At 65.6% G+C, this 20306-nt stretch overlaps 1 protein-coding gene across 1 annotated transcript; it reads right to left on the reverse strand.

Annotated features, from left to right (window-relative positions):
* Window positions 1-4542: 4542 nt before the first annotated feature.
* DES (desmin) lies at window positions 4543-17729 on the reverse strand. The gene is made up of 9 exons (XM_005279700.5): window positions 17082-17729; window positions 12656-12716; window positions 12044-12139; window positions 11162-11323; window positions 10595-10720; window positions 7844-8064; window positions 7559-7602; window positions 5853-5935; window positions 4543-5382 (listed from the first exon to the last, which is right to left on the reverse strand). The coding sequence occupies exons 1-9, from the start codon at window positions 17621-17623 to the stop codon at window positions 5341-5343; spliced, it is 1377 nt and encodes a 458-aa protein (XP_005279757.1). The 5' UTR covers window positions 17624-17729; the 3' UTR covers window positions 4543-5340.
* Window positions 17730-20306: the final 2577 nt, after the last annotated feature.

Consider the following 20306-nt stretch of genomic DNA (forward strand, 5'->3'; position numbering starts at 1 on the left):
CCGTGATGCAGAGAGAGAGTCACCCTGGGACCTCCCAAAGAGGGAATATGGGGAATCCCCTCCCACGGGGAATGCCCAGCGTCAGGGACAACCGACCGGCTCGAGGGGACCCACAGGACATGAGCTGCTATTACTGCGGCCGAAGAGGCCACGTTCGGGCCCAGTGCCCCAAGCTCAAGGACAGACTGAGCAGACCGAACCCGCATAGGGTTAACTTGGTAGAGGCCCAGACGGACGAGGGGCAGGCTTCTCACGCAAGAGGGGCTGGCAGCTTATCAACTGCTCAAGAGAGAGAAGGGCCCCAGGCCAGCTCCTCTAGGGGGCTGGATGCCCCAGACTCAGGGTTTTTGGTTTATACGGTGGGCGCGGGGCTGTCCCTCCGGAGAGAGTACCTTGTTCCCCTGGAGGTGGATGGGAGGAAGGTCAATGGATACTGGGATACGGGCGCAGAGGTGACGCTGGCCCGGCCCGAGGTGGTGGCCCCAGATCAGGTGGTGCCCAACTCCTACCTGACCCTGACGGGGGTGGGCGGAACACCAGTCAAAGTGCCCGTGGCAAGGGTACACCTGAAGTGGGGGGCCAAGGAGGGCCCCAAGGATGTGGGGGTACACCCGTATCTGCCCACTGAGGTATTGATGGGGGGGGACCTGGAGAACTGGCCAAGCAACCCCCAAAAGGCACTGGTTGTGACCCGCAGTCAGAGCCGGCGAGGGGCCCTGCGCCCTGGCCTTGGGGGGGGTGCCTTGCCTGAGGCGCAGGACCCTAACCTGGTGGGGAGGGAACGCCCAGGGACGCGGCTCAGGGAGGCTGCAGCTTCGGACCCAGCGGGCGAGAAAGAGCAGGTGGCCATCCCTGTCCCAGCTGCTGAGTTCCAGGCCGAGTTACAGAGAGACCCCTCCTTGCGGAAGATAAGGGACCTGGCCGACCTCAATGCGGTACAGACCATGGAACGAGGTGGCCGGAAAAGGTTCCTGTGGGAGAAGGGGTTCCTGTACCGAGAATGGGCTCCCCCAGGGAAAATGGAGTCAGGGGGGATCAGGAGGCAGCTGGTGGTACCCCAGAAGTATCGCCGCCAGCTGCTGTGCCGGGCCCATGACATTCCCCTCTCAGGGCACCAGGGAACCTGGCGTACCCAGCAGAGGCTGCTACGGAGCTTTTACTGGCCTGGGGTCTTTGTTACTGTCCGACAGTACTGCGGATCCTGTGACCCCTGTCAGAGGGGGAGGAAGGCCTGGGACAAGGGGAAAAGAGCTTTAGGACCCTTGCCCAGCATAAAGGATCCTTTCCAGAGGGTGGCCAAGGTTAAAAGGGCGGCTCTAAACCAAGAGAGCCCAAAGCACAGACCTCCAGACTGGAGCGCTGGGAGAAGACCACAGCCCAGTTGGAACCCCAGAGGTATGGGGGTGGGAAAAGGGCACAGGCCGCATAAACCTTCCCACATGCGAACTGCGAGTGCCATCAAGCACCCCCGACCTAAGGGGGGGCGTGGAACAGAAGGGGCCTGGTGTAATTCTCACCAAGGAACTGGAGGGATGCGGGGGCATCCATGGGAACGGGGGTAGGTTCGAACTTCCCCGGGTCACTGGCTAAAGTGACCCTGCTCAGTTCGGTCTCGAAGGGGGGAGAGATGTGACGAACTGGGACTGTTCTTGCTGGGGTGTGTGAATGCTGACAGGGGAGTGTGACTAGGATGGTCTGCATCGGGGGATGGGAGCCGGCCCAAGGGAACATACCTGAGCTTGTAACATGAGAACCCAGGAGGGGGTTGGAGGTCAGATGACTCCGGGGCCCGGGAAACTGAACAAAGGCTGTGGGAGGGGTCGCTGAAGGCAGAGTGCTGGAAGCAGGCTGGAAGGAGGCTGGAGAGATGGCTGGGAGGCAGAGATGGCTCTGACCCCCCAAGGGGGGTGGGCTGGCATGCCCTGGGACCCCAAGCTGGACCTAACTGAGGGGGGCCCTGTTGTCTGTGCCTGCAAGACCTGTCTTGGACTGTGTTCCTGTCATCCAAATAAACCTTCTGCTTTACTGGCTGGCTGAGAGTCATGGTGAATCGCAGGAAGCCGGGGGTGCAGGGCCCTGAGTTCCCCAATACTCCGTGACAGGGGGCTCCTCCTCGCTGCCCTGGTCCCTGCCAGCACGGAGCTGCCCGTGGTGTCACAGCTCCCTCTGGCCAGCCAAGCACCCCACCTGCACTCCTCCTGCTTCAGCAAGCCACTGTCTCTGGGCTGGGCTGCACTGCACTGCAGCGCCTTTTGTACTGGCCTGCAACCCTCGGATTGGCCAGGCCCTCCTAGCCGCCCCCTGATTGGTGGCTTCCTGCAGAGTCTCTCTAGGCTGGGGAGGACTTAGCTCCACTGCTCCTTTCCTGGGACGGATGTGGCAGGAGCCTGAGGCCTCCAGCAGGGAGCTCCTGGGCCTGGTCCCCCCTGTCACACCCCAACACTCACCCCTCGCAGCCAGCGCCCGGGAGGTGACGTTATTAATATGAACTGGGACCGTATAGATCATTGTTGCAACCAAGGTTCTGTAATGGCACCAAATATTGTACAAAAGAGGTTAAGTAAGGTGTCTAAAACAAGGTTATGGGTTACTGGTTAGGATTATGCTGTCTATATGTGTGTACCAAATTTGTAGTTGAAGTTATGAATATTGGCTCTAGACTGTCTGTATTTCAAACTTCTGCTGTGCTTCTGGGTGACACCCCAGACAATTTGGTGTCAGCTCTGCCTAGCCTGCTGGATGGCCCATTAAAGACCATCAGCAACACAACTGACCCATTGAGAGAAGGGAGATACACCCTGTGACTCAGCAAGGCAGGGACAGGCCTAGGGACAGAACTGTAAGGTTTTTTCATGCCATGTGCTGGGCAGCTTGTGTTTGGGACAAAGGAAGCAGAGGCCACATGGCAAAAGGACTGTAAAAGGCAGCTGCATCTCCTCCATTTTGTCTTCAATCCTGCGTCTTTCCTCTACAAACTGAAGCTCTGAACAAAGGACTGAATGACCCATCCCAGCTGGGGATGTTCCAGAGACTTGATTTGAACCTGCAGTTTATTCCATCGCTGCTACAAGCCTGAACCAAGAACTTTGCCATCACTGTATGGAATTGATTCCATTTAACCAATTCTAGTTCTCATCTAGATCTTTTTCCTTTTATGAATAAACCTTTAGATTTTAGATTCTAAAGGATTGGCAACAGCGTGAGTTGTGGGTAAGATCTGACTGGTATATTGACCTGGGTCTGGGGCTTGGTCCTTTGGGATCAGGAGAACCTTTTTTCTTTTACTGGGGTATTGGTTTTCATAACCATTTGTCCCCATAACGAGTGGCACTGGTGGTGATACTGGGAAACTGGAGTGTCTGAGGGAATTGCTTGTGTGACTGGTGGGTAGCCAGTGGGGTGAGACCGAAGTCCTCTGTGTCTGGCTGGTTTGGTGCAAAGGACCCCAGCCTGGGGCTGTGACTGCCCTGCTCTGAGCAATTTGTCCTGAATTGATGCTCTCAGTTGGGTGCTGCCAGCGGCCACTTTGTTAAGGGGGGGGGGTTCCCCACCTCTTGGGGGCCTGGCCCACTGATGGGGCCGCCCAGAGCCTGTCCCCACACTGGGGCCGTGGCCCCGCTCCTGCGGGGTCCGTGACATACCCCTTTCTTGGCTGCTGTAGTGTGGGGCCTTTAAATCCCCCCACAGTCCATTAGCAGGGACCCCAGCTTGGGGCAGCCACGTGCTCTGGGGACCTGCCGATTATCTGGGGGCTTGGAGAGACTGAATATTCCTGGTTGATTTCACCAGTCACACAGTGAGGGGAAACCCCCGCGTACTGCGAGGGGGCGGCAGAGATGCTGCCGAGACCGCACTCGAGCCGACTTTAAGGACAGGCCCTCGGGGTGTTTTAAAGCTTTAACTGTGTGAACAGCGACAGCGCCCGCCGTTAAGTAGTTACTGTCCGACCCCCCCTTGCCCGCCTGCCCCCATTCCCCACAACTGTGAAAACCTAAATCGAAAGTAAAAAAATGCTTAGAAATAACCCCGGCCATTATCCCTGGCCCGTATAACGGGAACACCCCGTTCTGCCCAGCCGGGCTCCGCTCGGAGCAGGCCCGGCCCTTCCTCCGGGCCGGGTACAGAGCGAGAGATGCTGGGGAGGGGCGTTAGGGAACCAGGGACGGCCCCTCCCTACCCAGCTTCCAAGGAGGGAAGAAACCCAGGGGTGGCTGTGCCCAGGGGCTTTCCCCACAGCCTTGTCTGGGAGCCAAGAAGGCAAATCCTCGGGGACCCTAGAAATGGGAGGGGGTTGGGGGAGCCCGGCAGGCCCTGCTGAACTGCTTCCCAAGCCGGGACAAGCCGGCCCCCCGGGGCCTGCCAGGAGATGCTCAGCTCAGGTGTGGGGAGCCACGTGGTGGCCGCTCCCAATCCACCTCTGCGAGTGTGGGGCCCTTGGCTGCCCGGGCTGGAGGGGGCGAGTCGCAGGGTTGCCCCAGGAGAGGGCTGGCCCGGGGGTGCCCCAGGCGAGTCCGGCTCCGCAAGCAGCACTCAGAGGCGGGGTCGTGCTCTGTTGTTTATTTCAGCAGCCTGGGGGAGTCGTACACGCTGCGAGGCGGGGGCCGGGGGGGGTGCGGTGCCCCCAGCCCCTTGGCCTCTGTCCATCTCTCTCTGCCTCTCTCTCCCTCTCCTGCTTCCTTCACTTACACGGATCCTCTCTAGGCTCCCGCAGGTCCCACCACGCCCTGATCCCTGCCCACGGGGAGCCTCCTGCAGACTCCCCCAGCCTGTGCCTGGCACACTCCTGGGGGGGCTGGTCCCCCCATCCTCGCCATCCCACGGAGCCTGCAGCAGCCCCAGTTCCCCAGGCGATGGGCACTACTGAGAGCTCCATGGCTTTGGTCCAGGCTGGGGGACGATGGGGGCTGGCCAGTCTCCGTCTCCCCTCCCAAGCTGAGCAGGGCCGGGCACCGCTGCGGTCTGCCCAGGAGAACCGCCAGCCCCTGCCAGGCCCTGGGGGTGCGGGGAAGGTGCGCGTGAGTATAGGGGGCACGGGGGTGGGATGCAGAATCTGCTGCTGGAAGCCTGCAATGGCCCCCCCTTCCCCCACCCCTGAGCCACAGCCCTGTGCCCCCCTGCTCCCCACACCCAGCCCCACTCCTGACTCCGGGGGCCCCGGGCAAGCTCCCAACCCAGCACTTCAGAAGCAGGAGAGAGACAGGGGTGTGGGGGGAGACGGGCGTGGGAAGTTATGCCCTGGGGACAATGGAGGATGGGCTGGGGCAGGAGGGGGCGGGACGGGGGCATCGGCGGGGACGGACGGTGCCAATCGTCTCTCCGCAGCCGCTGGGCCGGCGCCGTCTACAGCACCTCGTGCTTCTGCTCCGTGGCCTCGCTCACCACCTGCTCGGGAGAGAGCCCTGGTGAGACGGGAGCCCCAGGGACTGGCATCGGGCTGCCCTGGGGGCTGGCGCAAGGGGCAAACGCCACCCTCCCTTCCGGCCGGGTCGCCCTGGATCTCCGTCCTGCACAGAGACTGGGGACAGCCTGCGCCAGCCGGCCGCGCTGCCTGCCCACGCCGGGCCCGGGCACATGGGTGGCAGGAGCCTGGATCCCGGCCGAGGAGTCTGGTTAGGCACAGGCTGCAGTGCAGTGCCATGGGGGGGCAGCACCGAAACCCCCACTGGAGCCAGGAGCGACCCGGCTTGGGCCAGGACAGATCCGAGCCCCCCACCCAGAGCCCAGAGAGCCCCCCCTCCTTAGGCGACCTGTGGGGCGTTGGGGCTTCTCGCCCACCCCACAGCCATAGAGTCGGGTGAGCCTCTGCCCGTGTGCACGGCCCCTTCCCTAGCCAGCCGCCCGCCCCTGCTTACCTCCCCGTCACGCGTCTCTATGGTCTTGATCATCACGGTCTTCTTGGTGTGAACCTCTGAGCCGCGCTGCTCTGGGCTGGTCTCTGCAGGTGGGAGGAGAGTCAGCCTGGGGCAGGGGGGTGAGTGGCCAGGGGTGGGGGCAGGGCTGGGTCCTGGGGGGTATGGGGTATGGGCGTGGGGCTGGGCCCTGGGACGCACGGGTGTGACGTTATGAGTGTAATATAATATTTCATTGGAAGGTGACAGGGCCAGAAAGAGTTAATTAACTCCCAGACTGACCTGAGCCATGGGTGAACCTTAAGGACTGGTTAGGAAGATCTATAAATGAACAGAGCTTGGAAATGCAGCCGGCATTGTTAGAGATAGAAGGGGAGATGTGTGCTCAGGGCTTGTGATGTCAGCAAACAAGTCTTGTCTATTGCTACAGCTTGGATTCAAAGATCAAAAAAGGAATAGTAACATTTATGATGATACTTGAGGGAAATAGTATTATTGTCTCTTTGAAGGTTGTGGTACCTGTATCTGAACTGTTTCATGGATAGATTACCCTGTGCTAATTGCCAGGATGTTTGGAAGGAGAATTAAGCCTATTGTTTTCTCAGGCCGAAAGGCTGCTGGAAATGTATAAAAACCCTGGGACACGATCCTGCTTCATCTCAGATCTGCTTTGGGTTTCAAGAGGGGGAAACCTTAAGCCACAAGGATTGAGATCCCCAGTCATTGACTGGAGCTGCTCTGAACATGGACATTGGACTATAACCTCTGGACTATTTCTAAAAGGACTTTTGGCAACTACAGGCTCACCTCGGCTATGTACCTGAACCTCAAGAATTGAATTCAAGTCTGTCTGTAGATTGATCTTTTAACCAGCACTCTCTCTCTTTTCTTTTCTAATAAATGTTAGTTTAGTTAATAAGAATTGGCTATAGCGTGTATTTTGGGTAAGATCTAAGTTATAATAGGACCTGGGTATGTGGCTGATCCTTTGGGGTTGGAAGAACCTTTTCTTTTATATGATGAGATCAGATTTTCAGTAATCATCATCATATCTGACAGGTGTGTCTGGAGGGAGGCCTGAGGCTGGGCATGTTAAGGGAACTGCGTTGTTTGGACTCTGAGTAACCAGTGAGGTGCTACAGAAGCTGTTCTGTGCTGGTTGGTAAATCTAAGTATTGGAAGATCCACCAGCGTTTGGGGTTTGTCTGCCCCGTTCTGTTTGCAGTTCACTCTGATTGAGTGACCTCAGCTGGCTCCCACGGGCAGCACCGTCACAACGGGGTGAGGGGCTAGGGGCAGGGTTGGGCCATGGGGGGTATCAGGTGAGGGGCTGTGGGGGCTGGGCCATGGGGGTATGAGGTGAGGGGTGGGGGCAGGACCTGGGCCATGGGAGGGACAGGGTGGGGGGCTGGGCCATGGGGGGGATGGGGCGATGGGCTGGCCACGGCGGGTAAGAGGGCAAGGCACAAGGCGATGGACTGGGGGCAGGCGGGGACTCCAGCACTGGCTGGCCTGGGTAAAGCAGCAGGCCGGCGGGCTGGGCCAGGCCAGGGCTGGCCGGGAGCATAGACAGCAGCCATGGGGCCCTCCCGGCTGGGGCAGCCCAGCTGCCTCCTGTAGCCCGCCCCACTTGCCCCATGGCTTACGCCAGGCTTGCCCCACCGCAGGGGGCTCAGGGCGCCCCCCATGCTGCCCTGCCCTGCACTCACCCCGGAAGTTGAGCGCTGAGAAGGTCTGGATGGGGAGACTGATCCTGCAGCACACGGAGAAGGAAAAGGGGTTAGTGCCGCGGCCACGGCTGAGAGAGGTCCCCTGGGCCCCACAGACACCGGGGTGGGCTGGCTGGGGGCCCCCCGTCCTGGGGCTCCCCGGGGTGGGCTGACCAGGAGCACCCGCCGGGAGCTCCCCGCCCTGGGCCAGGGGGCGTTGCTCCCCCAGTAGCCGACGCCCGGGGCGGCAGGGGCAGGGGCCGGGCTGGGCAGACGCCCGCTCACCGGCTCTCCTCGCCCTCCAGCAGCTTGCGGTAGGTGGCGATCTCCACGTCCAGCGCCATCTTGACGTTGAGCAGGTCCTGGTACTCGCGCAGGTGCCGCGCCATCTCATCCTTCAGGTGCCGGATCTCCTCCTCCAGCCGCGCGATGGTGTCCTGGTAGCCGCTCGCCTCCCCGGCAAAGCGCTCCTCCAGCTCCCGCATCTGCCGCATCAGGGAGTCGTTCTGCAGGGACAGCCCGTGTCAGAGCCGGCACCGCCAGGGGGGACAGTGGGAATTTTACATCATCATCGTACGAAGCCTGCGTGTGCCTCAGTTTCCCCTCTGTGCTGCGGTGTCACCTGGGCAGGGGGAAGGGACCGCTTGCACTGGGGGCAGGGTAAGACACAGCTGTGCATGGCGCCTGGCTGTCTGGGGCTAAGTGGGTCACTGAAAAGGGACTGGCTGAGGCCAACCCCATATCAGTGGAGAATCCATGGGGACAACGGCAAAGCCAGTGACCCGGCCCCGGACACCAGGCAGCCAATGACCGTGGCTGTTCCCCCCTCTGCAGGACACCAAGCTGAGAGCAAAGGGAGCAGTCAGGCACCCCCGGGGGTCCAACAGAGGAGATCCGACGGAGGAAGGTGGAACCGAGGGGTCCCTGCAATGTGGCTGGGCTCCGGGCCCCCAGCATGGCCGATGCTTTAACCTCCATTCTCCAGGCTCCCCAAGCGCTCCCTGAGCTGGTCCAGGTGACTAATAACCCGCCTGTCGGCCCGCGCTGGCTGTGTGTCCCTGCAGACGCTGCCCCCCAAGATGGTACAAGTCTCCATTGGGGTCTGTCTCAGGGGGAGTCGCTGCCCGGAGCTCATGGGGGGAGCAGGGGGGCTGCAGGCCCAGGGGTCCAGCCCCAGGAGGTGATGAAGCCGTGTGGCTTCCCCTATAGGAGGTGTGAGACCCCCCCGGGGGCCTGGCCCACTGACGGGGCCTCCCAGAGCCTGTCCCCACGCTGGGGCCGTGGCCCCGATCCTGGGGGTCCGTGATGGGGCAGAGCCAGGGGCAAGGAGACAGGCTGTGGGGGGGTAGCTCCTAGGGATGGGGCTGTGTATGGGGGGTCACCACACAGGGACATGGTTGGGGGGGGGTGTTATCTATTCATTTTGAATCCTGTGGGAGCTGGTGGGAGCTGGTGCAGCTGAAGGGGTTGGTGGATGTGTTGAAGTGGGAATGTTCTTAATGTTTTCTCTGAATAGTGTGTTGTGATGGAGCGGGGAGCGGAGCAGGGAGCGGGCGGATTGACCTGGGAATGCTGCAGGGGAGTTACATTGGGGATTGGGGGCTGCCCTTGCAGGGAGATCCCTGAGCTGTAACCTGAGCCAGGAGGGGGGTGGGAGAAGTGACACCTTCTGCCCGGGAGACGGGACAAAGGAGAGGAGGAGCTGGGGTGGGGGGAGAGAGGAGCTGCTGGAGGGGTTTTTAGTTCCAGTTTTGTGCTGGGTGGTGGAACGCAGGGAATCCCGAGGCTGGGGTCTAAGCTCCCTGGCCCCCCGGAAGGACTTGATTGAGGGGTCCTGGTTGTACCTACGGGCTCTGTTTTAGCCTGCGTTCCTACTGTCCAATCAACCTCCCGTTTTACCGGCCGGCTGAGAGTCACGGTGAATCCCAGAAAGTGGGGGGTGCAGGCCCTGACTCCCCCAAACTCCGTGACATGTGCGTGCCTCAGTTTCCCCTGTGTGCTACTCCAGTATCTAGGCGGTGGGACAGGGGGTGTGATCATTGCAGAGACCCCTGGACTAACACCCTGTATCCTGGCAACTGACGGCCGGGCCCCTCCCCTGCCAGAGCCCCCCCGGGGGGGGGGAGGGGGCTGGATACCAGAACCCAGGGGCCCTGTTTGCCCGGGAAGGAGACAAAGGCCGCAGGGGGGCAGCCGGGGCTGACTGAGGCTGGAAGCTGCTGTCTCCTGGTTTGGGACTCAGGCGGGGACGACACGCTGGGCCCTGGATCCCCCCAAGCTGGACTTTGCTGCCGGTCCCTGATTTCTGTGCTCACAAGCTCTGTCCTACGCTGGGCTCCCGACTAAGAACCCATCTGTGTCCCACGCTGGCTGGGAGTCACGGCGGGGTGCGGGGCGGGGCCCTTTGGGGAGTGGGAGGCTCCCCAGGGGTCCCATCCAGGGGGACTCGCTGCGGGGAGCTCCCGGGGTGAGCAGGGGGCCGAACGCTCCGAGGTCGGACCTAGGAGGGGCTGAAGCCGGGCAGGGTCCTTGCCCTGGTGAGGGGCCCTGAGGGGAGACGCTGCCCCCGAGTCCTGGCTGGCTTCACTCAGCGCGGTGCCCGAGCCCCAGCCCGCGACTCCGGGACAGTACAAGGCTGATGGGACTGGCACAGGGCTAGTTTGGGGGGGTCGGACCCAGGTAGGGGGGGCGGATCGCTGGCTCTCTGCCAGTGGGGGCTGGAGGCCGGGCACCCTTGGCTGCTCCACAGAGCCCGGATTCCCAAGCGGCGTCTCCGGCCACTCCCGCCCAGGACCGTGCCCGCACTGTCTCGCTGTTGGCCCCCGGGTGGCGCCAGGGCTGCCAGGGACCTGCAGCGACGGAGGGCCCGGAGCAGGGAAGGCGAGTGGGTTCTGCGGGGGGCTCGCCCCCATGGCCCAGCAGGGACAGGCCTTTCCCCTACCCTTCACGTCTCTGGGGGCCGTTTGCCTGGACAGCAGGTTCACAGCCAGCTCCTGCCAGCCTGCCCGGCCCTGCCCGGCCCTCCCCGCTGCTCACCGTGCCCTTGAGGGCGTCGATCTCGCAGGTGTAGGACTGGATCTGGTGCCGATACTCCATCATCTCCTGCTTAGCCTGGCGCAGGGCATCGTTGTTCTTGTTGGCAGCCTGGGTCAGATCGGACACCTGCGGGGAGGGGCCCGGAGAGGGCAGCTGAGCCGGCAGCAGTCACCGCCCCAGGCCCAGCGCAGCCCCCAGTCACCCCCAGCCTAGCGCAGCCCCCCTGTTACCCCCAGCCCAGCACAGCCCCCCAGTCACCCCCAGCCCAGCACAGCCCCCCAGTCACCGCCCCAGGCCCAGTGCAGCCCCCAGTCACCCCCAGCCTAGCGCAGCCCCCCTGTCACCCCCAGCCCAGCACAGCCCCCCAGTCACCACCCCAGGTCTAGCGCAGCCACCCAGTCACCTCCTGCCAGGCCCAGCGCAGCCTCCCAGTCACTCCCCAGCCCAGCACCGACTCCCAGTTACCCCCCAGCCCAGCGCAGCCCCCCAGCCACCCCCCAGCCCAGCACCAACCGCCCCCCCACCCCCCATGGCGCCAGCACAGCCCCCAGCGCCGCCCGGCCTGACCTTGGACTTGTACCACTCCTCGGCCTCCGAGATGTTCTGGGCGGCGATGGTCTCGTACTGGGCGCGGATGTCGCGCAGGGCGGCCGTCAGGTCTGGCTTGGACACGTCCATCTCCACCTGGACGTGCTGCTCCTGGAGCTGCGCCTGCAGGTCCCGGATTTCCTGGAGCCGGGGGGCAGCGTCAGAGCAGTGACCCCAGCCCAGCCCAGCCCCACGGCCCCTCACGCCCCGGCACTGGGTCAGCAGCGAGCACAGGCCACAGCCAGCCCTGACTTGGGGACCATCCCCACCGGGCAGGGCCCCAGGACACAAACCTGGGGGGTGGAGGCCCAGGGCAGTAACCTGAGGGGTGGGGGCAGGGCCGCAGGGCAGTAACTGGGGGGGACGACATGGCCCTGGGGCAGTAATCGGGGGCCGGGGCCCCGGGGCAGTAACGGGGGGGGATGGGCAGGGCCCGGGGCAGTAACGGGGGGCGGGGCAGGCCCCGGGGCAGTAACTGGGGGGATGAGCAGGGCCCCGGGCCAGTAACTGGGGGGATGAGCAGGCCCCGGGGCAGTAACGGGGGGCGGGGCAGGGCCCGGGGCAGTAACGGGGGGTGGGGCTTCGGGCCAGTAACGGGGGGATGGGCAGGCCCCGGGGCAGTAATCAGGGGGCGGGGCCCTGGGGCAGTAATGGGGGGCGGGGCAGGCCCCGGTGCAGTAACTGGGGGGATGAGCAGGGCCCCGGGTCAGTAACGGGGGGCGGTGCTTCGGGCCAGTAACTGGGGGGATGGGCAGGCCCCGGGGCAGTAATCAGGGGGTGGGACCCTGGGGCAGTAACTGGGGGGATGAGCAGGGCCCCGGGGCAGTAACAGGGGGCGGTAAGGGCTCTCCGTGGACCTACCTCCTCGTGCACCTTCTTGAGGAAGGCGATCTCCTCCTGCAGGGCCTCGATGCGTCGCTCCAGGTCGATACGTGACAGCGTGGCCGCGTCCACGTCCTGCCGGCCGAGAGGGAGCCGGGCTCAGAGCGGGGAGCCGCAGGGCCCTGCCCAGGTGGGGGGGCCGCAGAGGTGCTGAGTGACACCAGTGGCACCGCACAGGGCGGGCGACACCGTGCCCGGGGGGGGGGGACCTGGCATGGGGCCACGGGGGGCGCCTGGCTGCCATGGTCACCTGCCGGGTGTGTGGGGTGTGGGCAGAGCTCTGCCCCACACGCTAACCCTGCAGCCACGCTGCTCTGTGCCCACGGGGCCCCCCCGCTGGCGCTGGGCTTGCGGGCGGGGCAGGAGCCCCACCTGCCGCCAGTGGGAACAGCTGAACCCTGGGTGCTGGGTGCTGGGTGCCCAGGCCGGCCCAGCCAGCTGTGGGGGCGTTGGAGACACAGGGCGAGGGAGGGTCTCTGGCCTGGGGCTCTCGGCTGGGGAGGGGGTAGGGAGCCCGATTCTCTGGTCCGCGCTCACCCCCCCGGGGGGGTCCCCAGCCCTCCCCCTCCCCATGGAGACGCTGGCACTTACTGCTCGGAAGGCAGCCAGGTTATTCTCCGCTTCCTCCTTCAGGTGGATCTCCTCCTGCAGCCTGGGGGCAGAGAGGGGGCATCAGGCGGGGGGCTGCGGGGCAGGCAGGGCGAGCCGGGGCAGGACCGTCCATGGGGCAGGTGGAGGGGCAGCCCAAGGCTGGAGGGATGAAGCAGGGCCAGGCAGGCTGCCACGGGAGGGGGCTCCCTGCCCCGCGTGGGGCCTGGGCCGGCACAGCCCCCAGGCGCTGGAGGGCCCCTTGTTCCGCATTCCCGGCGCTGGCTGGGGGCCAGCGGCCTGGCCTCCCATTCCCTATTATAGTCAAAACCAGAGCCCAGCACAAAGGCTGAGGTCACCCAGCGACGCACGCCTGCCCCTTCCTTATAGGGGAGCCGGCCGAGGGGCTGGGGCCGAGCACAGCACGGTGGGGGGGCTGGGGGATCCGCAGGGGTAGGATGCAGAGTTGGGGCTGCAATACCAGGGGCAGGGAGAAGAGATTCAGGGACAGAGGGCTCCGATATGGGGGGAGGGGGGCACCTGGGGCTCAGGGACCCCAGATGTGATACGGGGGGTGGAGGGTGCAGGTGGTGGGGGTCCCTGGGCAGTGAGTTGGGGGGCACACAGGGCTCAGGGACCCCGGACGCGATACGGGGGGTGGAGGGTGCAGGTGGTGGGGGTCCCTGGGCAGTGAGTTGGGGGGCACACGGGGCTCAGGGACCCCAGACGCGATACGGGGGGTGGAGGGTGCAGGTGGTGGGGGTCCCTGGGCAGTGAGTTGGGGGGCAGACGGGGCTCAGGGACCCGGATGCGATACGGGGGGTGGAGGGTGCAGGTGGTGGGGGGTCCCTGGGCAGTGAGTTGGGGGGCACACGGGGCTCAGGGACCCCAGACGCGATACGGGGGGTGGAGGGTGCAGGTGGTGGGGGTCCCTGGGCAGTGAGTTGGGGGGCAGACGGGGCTCAGGGACCCGGATGCGATACGGGGGGTGGAGGGTGCAGGTGGTGGGGGGTCCCTGGGCAGTGAGTTGGGGGGCACACGGGGCTCAGGGACCCTGGATGCGATACGGGGGGTGGAGGGTGCAGGTGGTGGGGGTCCCAGAGAGGCTGCGGCTCGGGCTCCCGGTGCAGGTTTCCGATTCATGGTGGCCACAGCAGAGCCACTGGGTGGGGGGGGGGGCGCTGACGCCAGCTGTTCCGGCCTGCGGGAGATGGGGGGGCGCTGACACCAGCTCTTCCGGCCTGCGTTCGGTTCAGTGACATTCAGCCCTGGCGGTGCCCAGAGACAAGCGCCCCCCAGCCCCGCAGCGCGGCGCATGGCCGGCCCTTGCCTGGCAGTGCCTGGAGCACTAGGGCAGGGGAGCTGGTCACCAGGGCTTTGGGTCTCTGCTCCGCTTCCTTTGGGAGGAGCTGCCGCCGGCCCCTCAAGGGGACGGGGAGGAGGCTGCCTGCACGGCCCCCCAGGCCCTGCTCTCACAGTCCCTGCAGCCCCATGGTGACAGCCCTCAGGGACTCCCAGCGGCGGACGAGACCGGGGGTCTTGGCACACCAAGGCTGAGCGGGCGAGGGTGGTACAGACCCGTCGCTGGGTTGAACACGGATCTTCCAGCCACGTGGGAGGGGTTCCCCCACCTGCCCTGTGTTGCTCTGCCAAGCCTAGACATTGCTGTGGTGCCCCCCGGGCATGGGCCTGACCCTGAGGGCCCTGTCTGTGGGGTGGGCCCCAGACAGTGACACAGGGGGCAGGACGCTGCCTAGTCTGCCAGTCCCACAAGGTCTCCCTTTGCTGCCCCTTTCCAGACTTGCCCCCTTAGAGGCAGGGCTGGGTGTGGCATGGTGCCAGGGCTGTCTCCCTCCCCTGTCCTGTGCTCTCAGCCTGTGCCCGTCCAGCACCCCAGCCGGCCAGCCCAGCTGCTCTGTGGAAGTGGGCACCGGACCGGCCTGGCTCAGAACCTGCCCGGATCACTAGCCGTGCCGCTGGCGGCCCAGTGCCCGCCCTGATCCACAGATCTCGCCCTACGAGCTCTCCTGCAGAGCATCAGCTGCGGGATCAGCGCAGGGAGCCCCTCTGAAAGCCAAGTCCTCCTCTCCATGCCCCACAGTGTGCAGGGCGGGGCTCCCCCCACCGCGAGCTCCCTCTGTGCCTCGAGCTGCGCTGGCACTGGCCCCCCCGAGAGCAGAGACATCCTTCCCCTTGCACGTCCTGGAGCCGGCTCAGGGTTCACGGTTCCAGCTGCCCCCCACTCCCCTGACCTGAGTTCTGTGGGGCAGGGCAGAGCGCCAGCAGCCCAGCCTGGGGCGGGGCAGGGGCAGAGCTAGGGGTCCAGACAGGTTTCCAGCGCTGCATGAACCTGATGGTGCCTGCCGGGACCCTCCCCCGGAGCCTGGCCCCCACAGCCCACGGGGCTCGCTGCCCTCGCTCCTGGTGGTCTGGCTGTGCGGGCCTGGACCCAGGGCAGCTTGTGGGCTGCATTCCCCACCCCCTCCAGGAGGGCACGAGGCAGCCCTGAGAGCTGAGAGTGTGTGGGGCCTGGGGAGACGAGCGGTCCCAGCATGCAGTGCGGCCAGGCCAAGCCAGGCTCTCTACGCAGCCCCAGCGCCGCTTGGCACAGGAAGGGGGGGGTCTCTTTGCACAGCTGAAAGGAGCCAGCCCCCTCCTGGCATGGCCCCGGCGCTAGGGGCTGCAATGGGGCAGCTCTGTGCCAAGTAAGGAGCCCCCCTATGCCTGGGGCAACCCCTGCGTAACGGCACCGCTGGGGGCAGGGGGGGGGGTTGGCCCAAAACACCCAGGGTGCGGAGGAGCAGAGAGCAAGTGGGGCCCGGGGTGCCCACGGGCTGCCCCAGGGATCACGCTGCCCTGCTCGGGTGGGCAGCATCGGGCACCGCCACACTCTCCTCCGCGGGCACCGGCTCCTCCCTCCCCACAGCACCGCTGCACCGCGGCCCTGGGCTGAGGGCAGCTGAGTGCCACGGAGCTCGGGGTCAAGGTAGGGGCAGGGGGCTCCCAGGTACCCCCCCTTTCCTGTAACCCCTGGGGCCCCAGAGCCAGGGGTCCCTGGGACAAGGTTTCAGAGGGTGACATCCCCGCATAGCCAGGCCCCTGGGAAACCGGTGAGCTTGGAGAGCGAGTGTCAGTGGGGCCGAGCCACGCCACGGTCCCAGGGAGCAAGGGGCCGCGGGGCTCCCGCAGCAGGACGTGGCACTTTTCCCCCTGCGTCCCCGCTAGATGGGGGGAGGGGGAGTCGGACGGCGGAGACAGACAGAGGCAGCTGGGAAAAGCCCTGGGCATTAGGGACAGGATGGTGCTGAGCGCTGGGGCGGGTGCTACGCTGGGGTGGGTGCTGGGTGGTATGCGGGTGCTGGGCCGGGAGAAGGTGCTGAGCTCTGGGCGGGTGCTACGCTGGGGTGGGTGCTGGGTGGTATGCGGGTGCTGGGCCGGGAGAGGGTGCTGAGTGCTGGGCCGGGAGAGGGTGCTGAGCGCTGGGGCGGGTGCTACGCTGGGGTGGGTGCTGGGTGGTATGCGGGTGCTGGGCCGGGAGAGGGTGCTGAGCGCTGGGGCGGGTGCTGAGCTCTGGGGGTGCACGTTGACCTCTGGCCTGCTTAGCCCTACAGCTTGTGGCCGTGGGCTACACATACTGCGGGAAGGGGGGGCTGGCGAATGGGGCTGGGGGCTCAGTCCCCATCTCTCTGCCCTGCCCAGAGCCGGCTGGGCTGTCCCAGACGGGGGGTGCTGGGCCGAGCCGCCGTGGGGCCAGGGCTGCAGGGCTGCTGCTAATCTAGCCACTCTGCCCCCTGGCTGGGAGGGGCAACCGAGACCCCCGAGGCCGGAGCTGCCGGGGGAAGCCCTACTGCAGCCAGCCCCATTGCTACTGGTGGGGTGTCCCGGCTCCCCACAGCGACTGCCCAGCACCGACCCCCGGGGGACGCCTGTGGCCTGGGACTCCCAGGGAGAGACCTGCCCCCTTCGCAGGGTGGATGGGACAGAACAGCTGGGAATGGAGCTGGACAGAGAACAAACCGGGGAGGGGGCTGGGGCAGGGGCTGGGCTACTGAAGTTGGGTCATGTGAGGGGCAGTGACTGGGGTGCGGGACACAAGGACGTGGGGGTGAGGTACAGGGATGGGGCGCGGTGACAGGGTGTGTGTGGGCTCAGTGATGGGGGTGGGGCGCAGGGATGGGGCTCAGTGATGGGGGTATCAGGTGCAGGGACAGGGCGCAGGGATGGGGGGGTGGGGCATAGGGAAGGGGCGCAGGGATGGGGCGCGGTGACAGGGTGTGTGTAGGGCTCAGTGACGGGGGGTGGGGTGCAGGGATGGGGCACAGGGATGGGGGTGGGGGGCGCAGGGCTCAGGAACGGGGGGGCTGAGGGCCCAGGACCAGGCAGGGCCCCAGGCTGGTTCCCCCTCCAGCCCACCGGGCCCCGCTCTCACCTCTGCTTCAGCTTCTGCAGGTCGTCGAGCAGGTTGTCGCGCTCCACGTCGGCGCGGGCCCGCTGGCTGGTGAGCGTGTCGACCTGCAGCCGCAGGGAGCGCAGCTCCTCCTCGTAGAGGTGGGCCACGTGCGTGGGCTCCTTGCCCTTGAGCCGGTTGACCTCGGTGACCAGCAGGGCGTTCTGCTGCTCCAGGTAGCGCACCTTCTCGATGTAGCTGGCGAAGCGGTCGTTCAGCTCCTGCAGCTCCACCTTCTCGTTGGTGCGGGTCTGCAGGAACTCCTGGTTCAGGGCGTCGGCCAGGCTGAAGTCCAGCAGCTCCCCGCCGCCCTGGTAGGAGCGCAGGGGGGCCACGCGGGTGACCCGCATGCTGGACAGGCTGGGCACGGCGGGGCCGCGCGACACCTGGTAGACCCGGGAGGAGACGGAGCTGGCCAGGCCCTTGCTGCCCACGGAGGAGCGGGAGTAGGCCGGGGAGCCCCCGCCAAAGGTGCGGCGATAGGACGAGACCCGCTGCTGGCTGGAGGAGTACGACTGGCTCATGGCGGCGGCTGGAAGGAGCCCAGGTGGAGGCTGAGGCTGGGGTGGCTGCAGAGGCTGCGGAGCGAGCGGGAGCCGAGTGAGAGGAGTCGGGGAGGGACCCAGGCTCCGGCTATTTGTATCCCTCTGACATCAGCCGGCCCAGCCCCGCCGGGCCGGAGTGACAGCGCAGACAGCTGGGCCTTCCAGGGGGGGCAGGGCCGGCCAGCGGGGGGGGGCAAGGGCTGGCCGGACAGTACTGGAACTACCACTGGGCCCCGCTGGCCCCTCACAGCTCGGGGTCCCCCCCACAGCCCAGTGTCCCCAGTCACCCGCAGCCAAGAGCCCCCGGTCCCCCGCAGCCCAGTGTCCCCAGTCACCCGCAGCCAAGAGCCCCCGGTCCCCCGCAGCCCAGTGTCCCCAGCCCCCCACAGCCCTGCCCACCCACCCCACCCCTGCCGTCCGGCATTTCCGGGGGCTGCCTGGGTCTCCCCACCCATGGGTGCTCTTGTCTGGAACATGCAGCTTGTGCTGGGTGCCAACCACTCCTGCCCCGCCTCGGCTGGGCTCATCCCCTCCCCTACCCGCCCTGTGGGGGGGAGCCGGGACAAGCCTCCTGCAGGAGGTGAGGGGCTGGTGACTGGATGGTCCTGTGGGGGAGGGGGTTGCTGCCAGGGTCCCCAAAGCGCTGCAGACCCCACATGAGAGGCTCCCCCAGGGTGATCGCCTGCCCCAGCCAGGCCAGGGCAGCGGGATACTCCCAGCACCGCAGGCTGCCTGGGCCTTGGGCAGGTGCTGGGGCTAATGCAGCCCCATGGGGGAGAGTCGCTGGGCAGGACCCCCCCAGACCAGGCGGGGGAGGTGCGATGAGAGGCCTCGCTCTCTGCTCCCCATAGCGCCCGTCGTTGGGGGGCCCCTCGGGATGTGGGCACGGGCCTGGGCCAGCCCTACCCCAGGGGTCCGGAGACCGACCTGCTCCCCAGCACCAGGCTGAGTCACTGTGGGACGGGTGACAGGAGCCCTGACGCCATCCCCAGTGCTGCCCCCGCGCCACAACAGGAGCCGCTCCCCGGCCAGCACATTCCCAGGGCAGACGGCTCGGGACCGAAATAGCCAAGTGGCTCAGACCAGCCCCACGCCCGGTATTTATAGCCCAGGAAACTGATGGGCTCGGGGCCAGTTAACCCCTCCTGCTCCCTGGGTGTGAGTGCCAGGGGCCAAGCGGCTGGGCCTTGTTCCCTGTCCCCAAAGGACGAGCGGGCCCATGGCCTAGTGGCCAAGGCACAGGCCTGCTTTGTACCCAGGCACCGCCACTGACTTGCTAGGTGGAGAGGGGTGAACCTCCCCTCCCCCCGACCTGGCCCCTCAGATTTCGCCATCTGGGCCGAAGTGGGGGATTGTCTTGTTTTTTCCTTGGTTTTCCAATGGTTTGCATGCAGAGGGGGTGGGACTCAGTTTCCCCGGGTGTTACAGGTTTAATGAGGGGAGGGGAGAGGGAGTTTGTTGGTACAGGGGGGTGGGACTCAGTTTCCCCGGGTGTTACAGGTTTAATGAGGGGAGGAGAGAGGGAGTTTGTGGTTACACAGGACCGGAGAGGGACCTTGGGACCCGAGCCAATGGCCTGGAGGATGGAGACCCCAGCGACTGGTGACCCGGAGGCCCAGATCAGGAGTTGCAGCCGGTTCTGGCCAGAGGGATGACAATGGGCTGCGGGGAGAGGGGACCCCGGTGACCTGACCAGCCAGTTCTAGCCCGAGGGGCCAGAGGACAGAAGAGGGGAGCGGAGGCCCAGGCGACCTGTTTACCTGGAGAGAAGACAATGGATAGAGGCGGGGCCTGGGGCTGGTGATCTCGCTGGGAGCAGGGGGGCTCTGGGCTGGAGAGGGGGAGCAGGCAGAGCCCACCTGGATGTAGGGGAGACTGGGATGTGCTGGGCTGAGGGAGGCCAGGCCTGAGGCCCTGAGAGTTTCCTGTGCTGTGTTCAACTCTCAATAAACCCTCCTGTTTTACACTGGCTGAGAGTCACTCCGGGCTAGAGAACAGGGTTGTGTCAACCCCTTTGGGGGTGGAGGCCCCGGGGGTCCAGAGCGAGGGGACTCCCTGAGGGGGCCCACGGCAGAGACAGACGTGCTAAGGCTCAGAGAGGTGCGGCTCAGGAGGTGGAGGGGCCTGACCCCGAGAGAGAGTGGACCCCCGAGAAGGGCTGTCGCACTGAAAGGGGCACCCCCCACGGACCACACGGGGCCAAGAGTGGGTACAATCTGTGAGTCTGTGACACCGTCACATGGGGCTGACGACAGGAGCTTTGAGAACAGACGATGCTGCGGCTGGGCCAGGTCAGGCGCCCTCAGGAACAGCTCAGACAGGCCCAGATGGCAGCACACCAGGGCTCAGCGCCGGGCTGTGGGGGCTCTGCCCGTGGCCCCCAGCTCGGCACCGGATTACGGGGGCTCTGCCCGTGGCCCCCGGCCCAGCACCGGATTACAGGGGCTCTGCCCGTGGCCCCCGGCCCAGCACCGGATTACGGGGGCTCTGCCCGTGGCCCCCGGCCCAGCACCGGATTACAGGGGCTCTGCCCGTGGCCCCCGGCTCAGCGCCGGATTGTGGGGGTGTGACGAACTGGGACTGTTCTTACTGTGGTGTGGGAATGCTGACAGGGGAGTGTGACTAGGATGGTCTGCATCGGGGGATGGGAGCCGGCCCAAGG

Source organism: Chrysemys picta, chromosome 11 (assembly GCF_011386835.1).
Source record: "Chrysemys picta bellii isolate R12L10 chromosome 11, ASM1138683v2, whole genome shotgun sequence".
Lineage (NCBI taxonomy): Eukaryota > Metazoa > Chordata > Testudines > Emydidae > Chrysemys > Chrysemys picta.

What these genes read in the sequence shown, in the direction of transcription:
- DES (XM_005279700.5), bottom strand. Translation starts at nt 17,623, where the DNA reads ATGAGCCAGTCGTACTCCTCCAGCCAGCAGCGGGTCTCGTCCTATCGC. An exon ending in AGGAGTGGTACAAGTCCAAG is followed by an intron (nt 10,721 to 11,161) that starts GTCAGGCCGGGC and finishes CCCTCCCCGCAG; the next exon opens with GTGTCCGATCTGACCCAGGC. An exon ending in CTGGAGGGCGAGGAGAGCCG is followed by an intron (nt 7,603 to 7,843) that starts GTGAGCGGGCGT and finishes CGTGTGCTGCAG; the next exon opens with GATCAGTCTCCCCATCCAGA.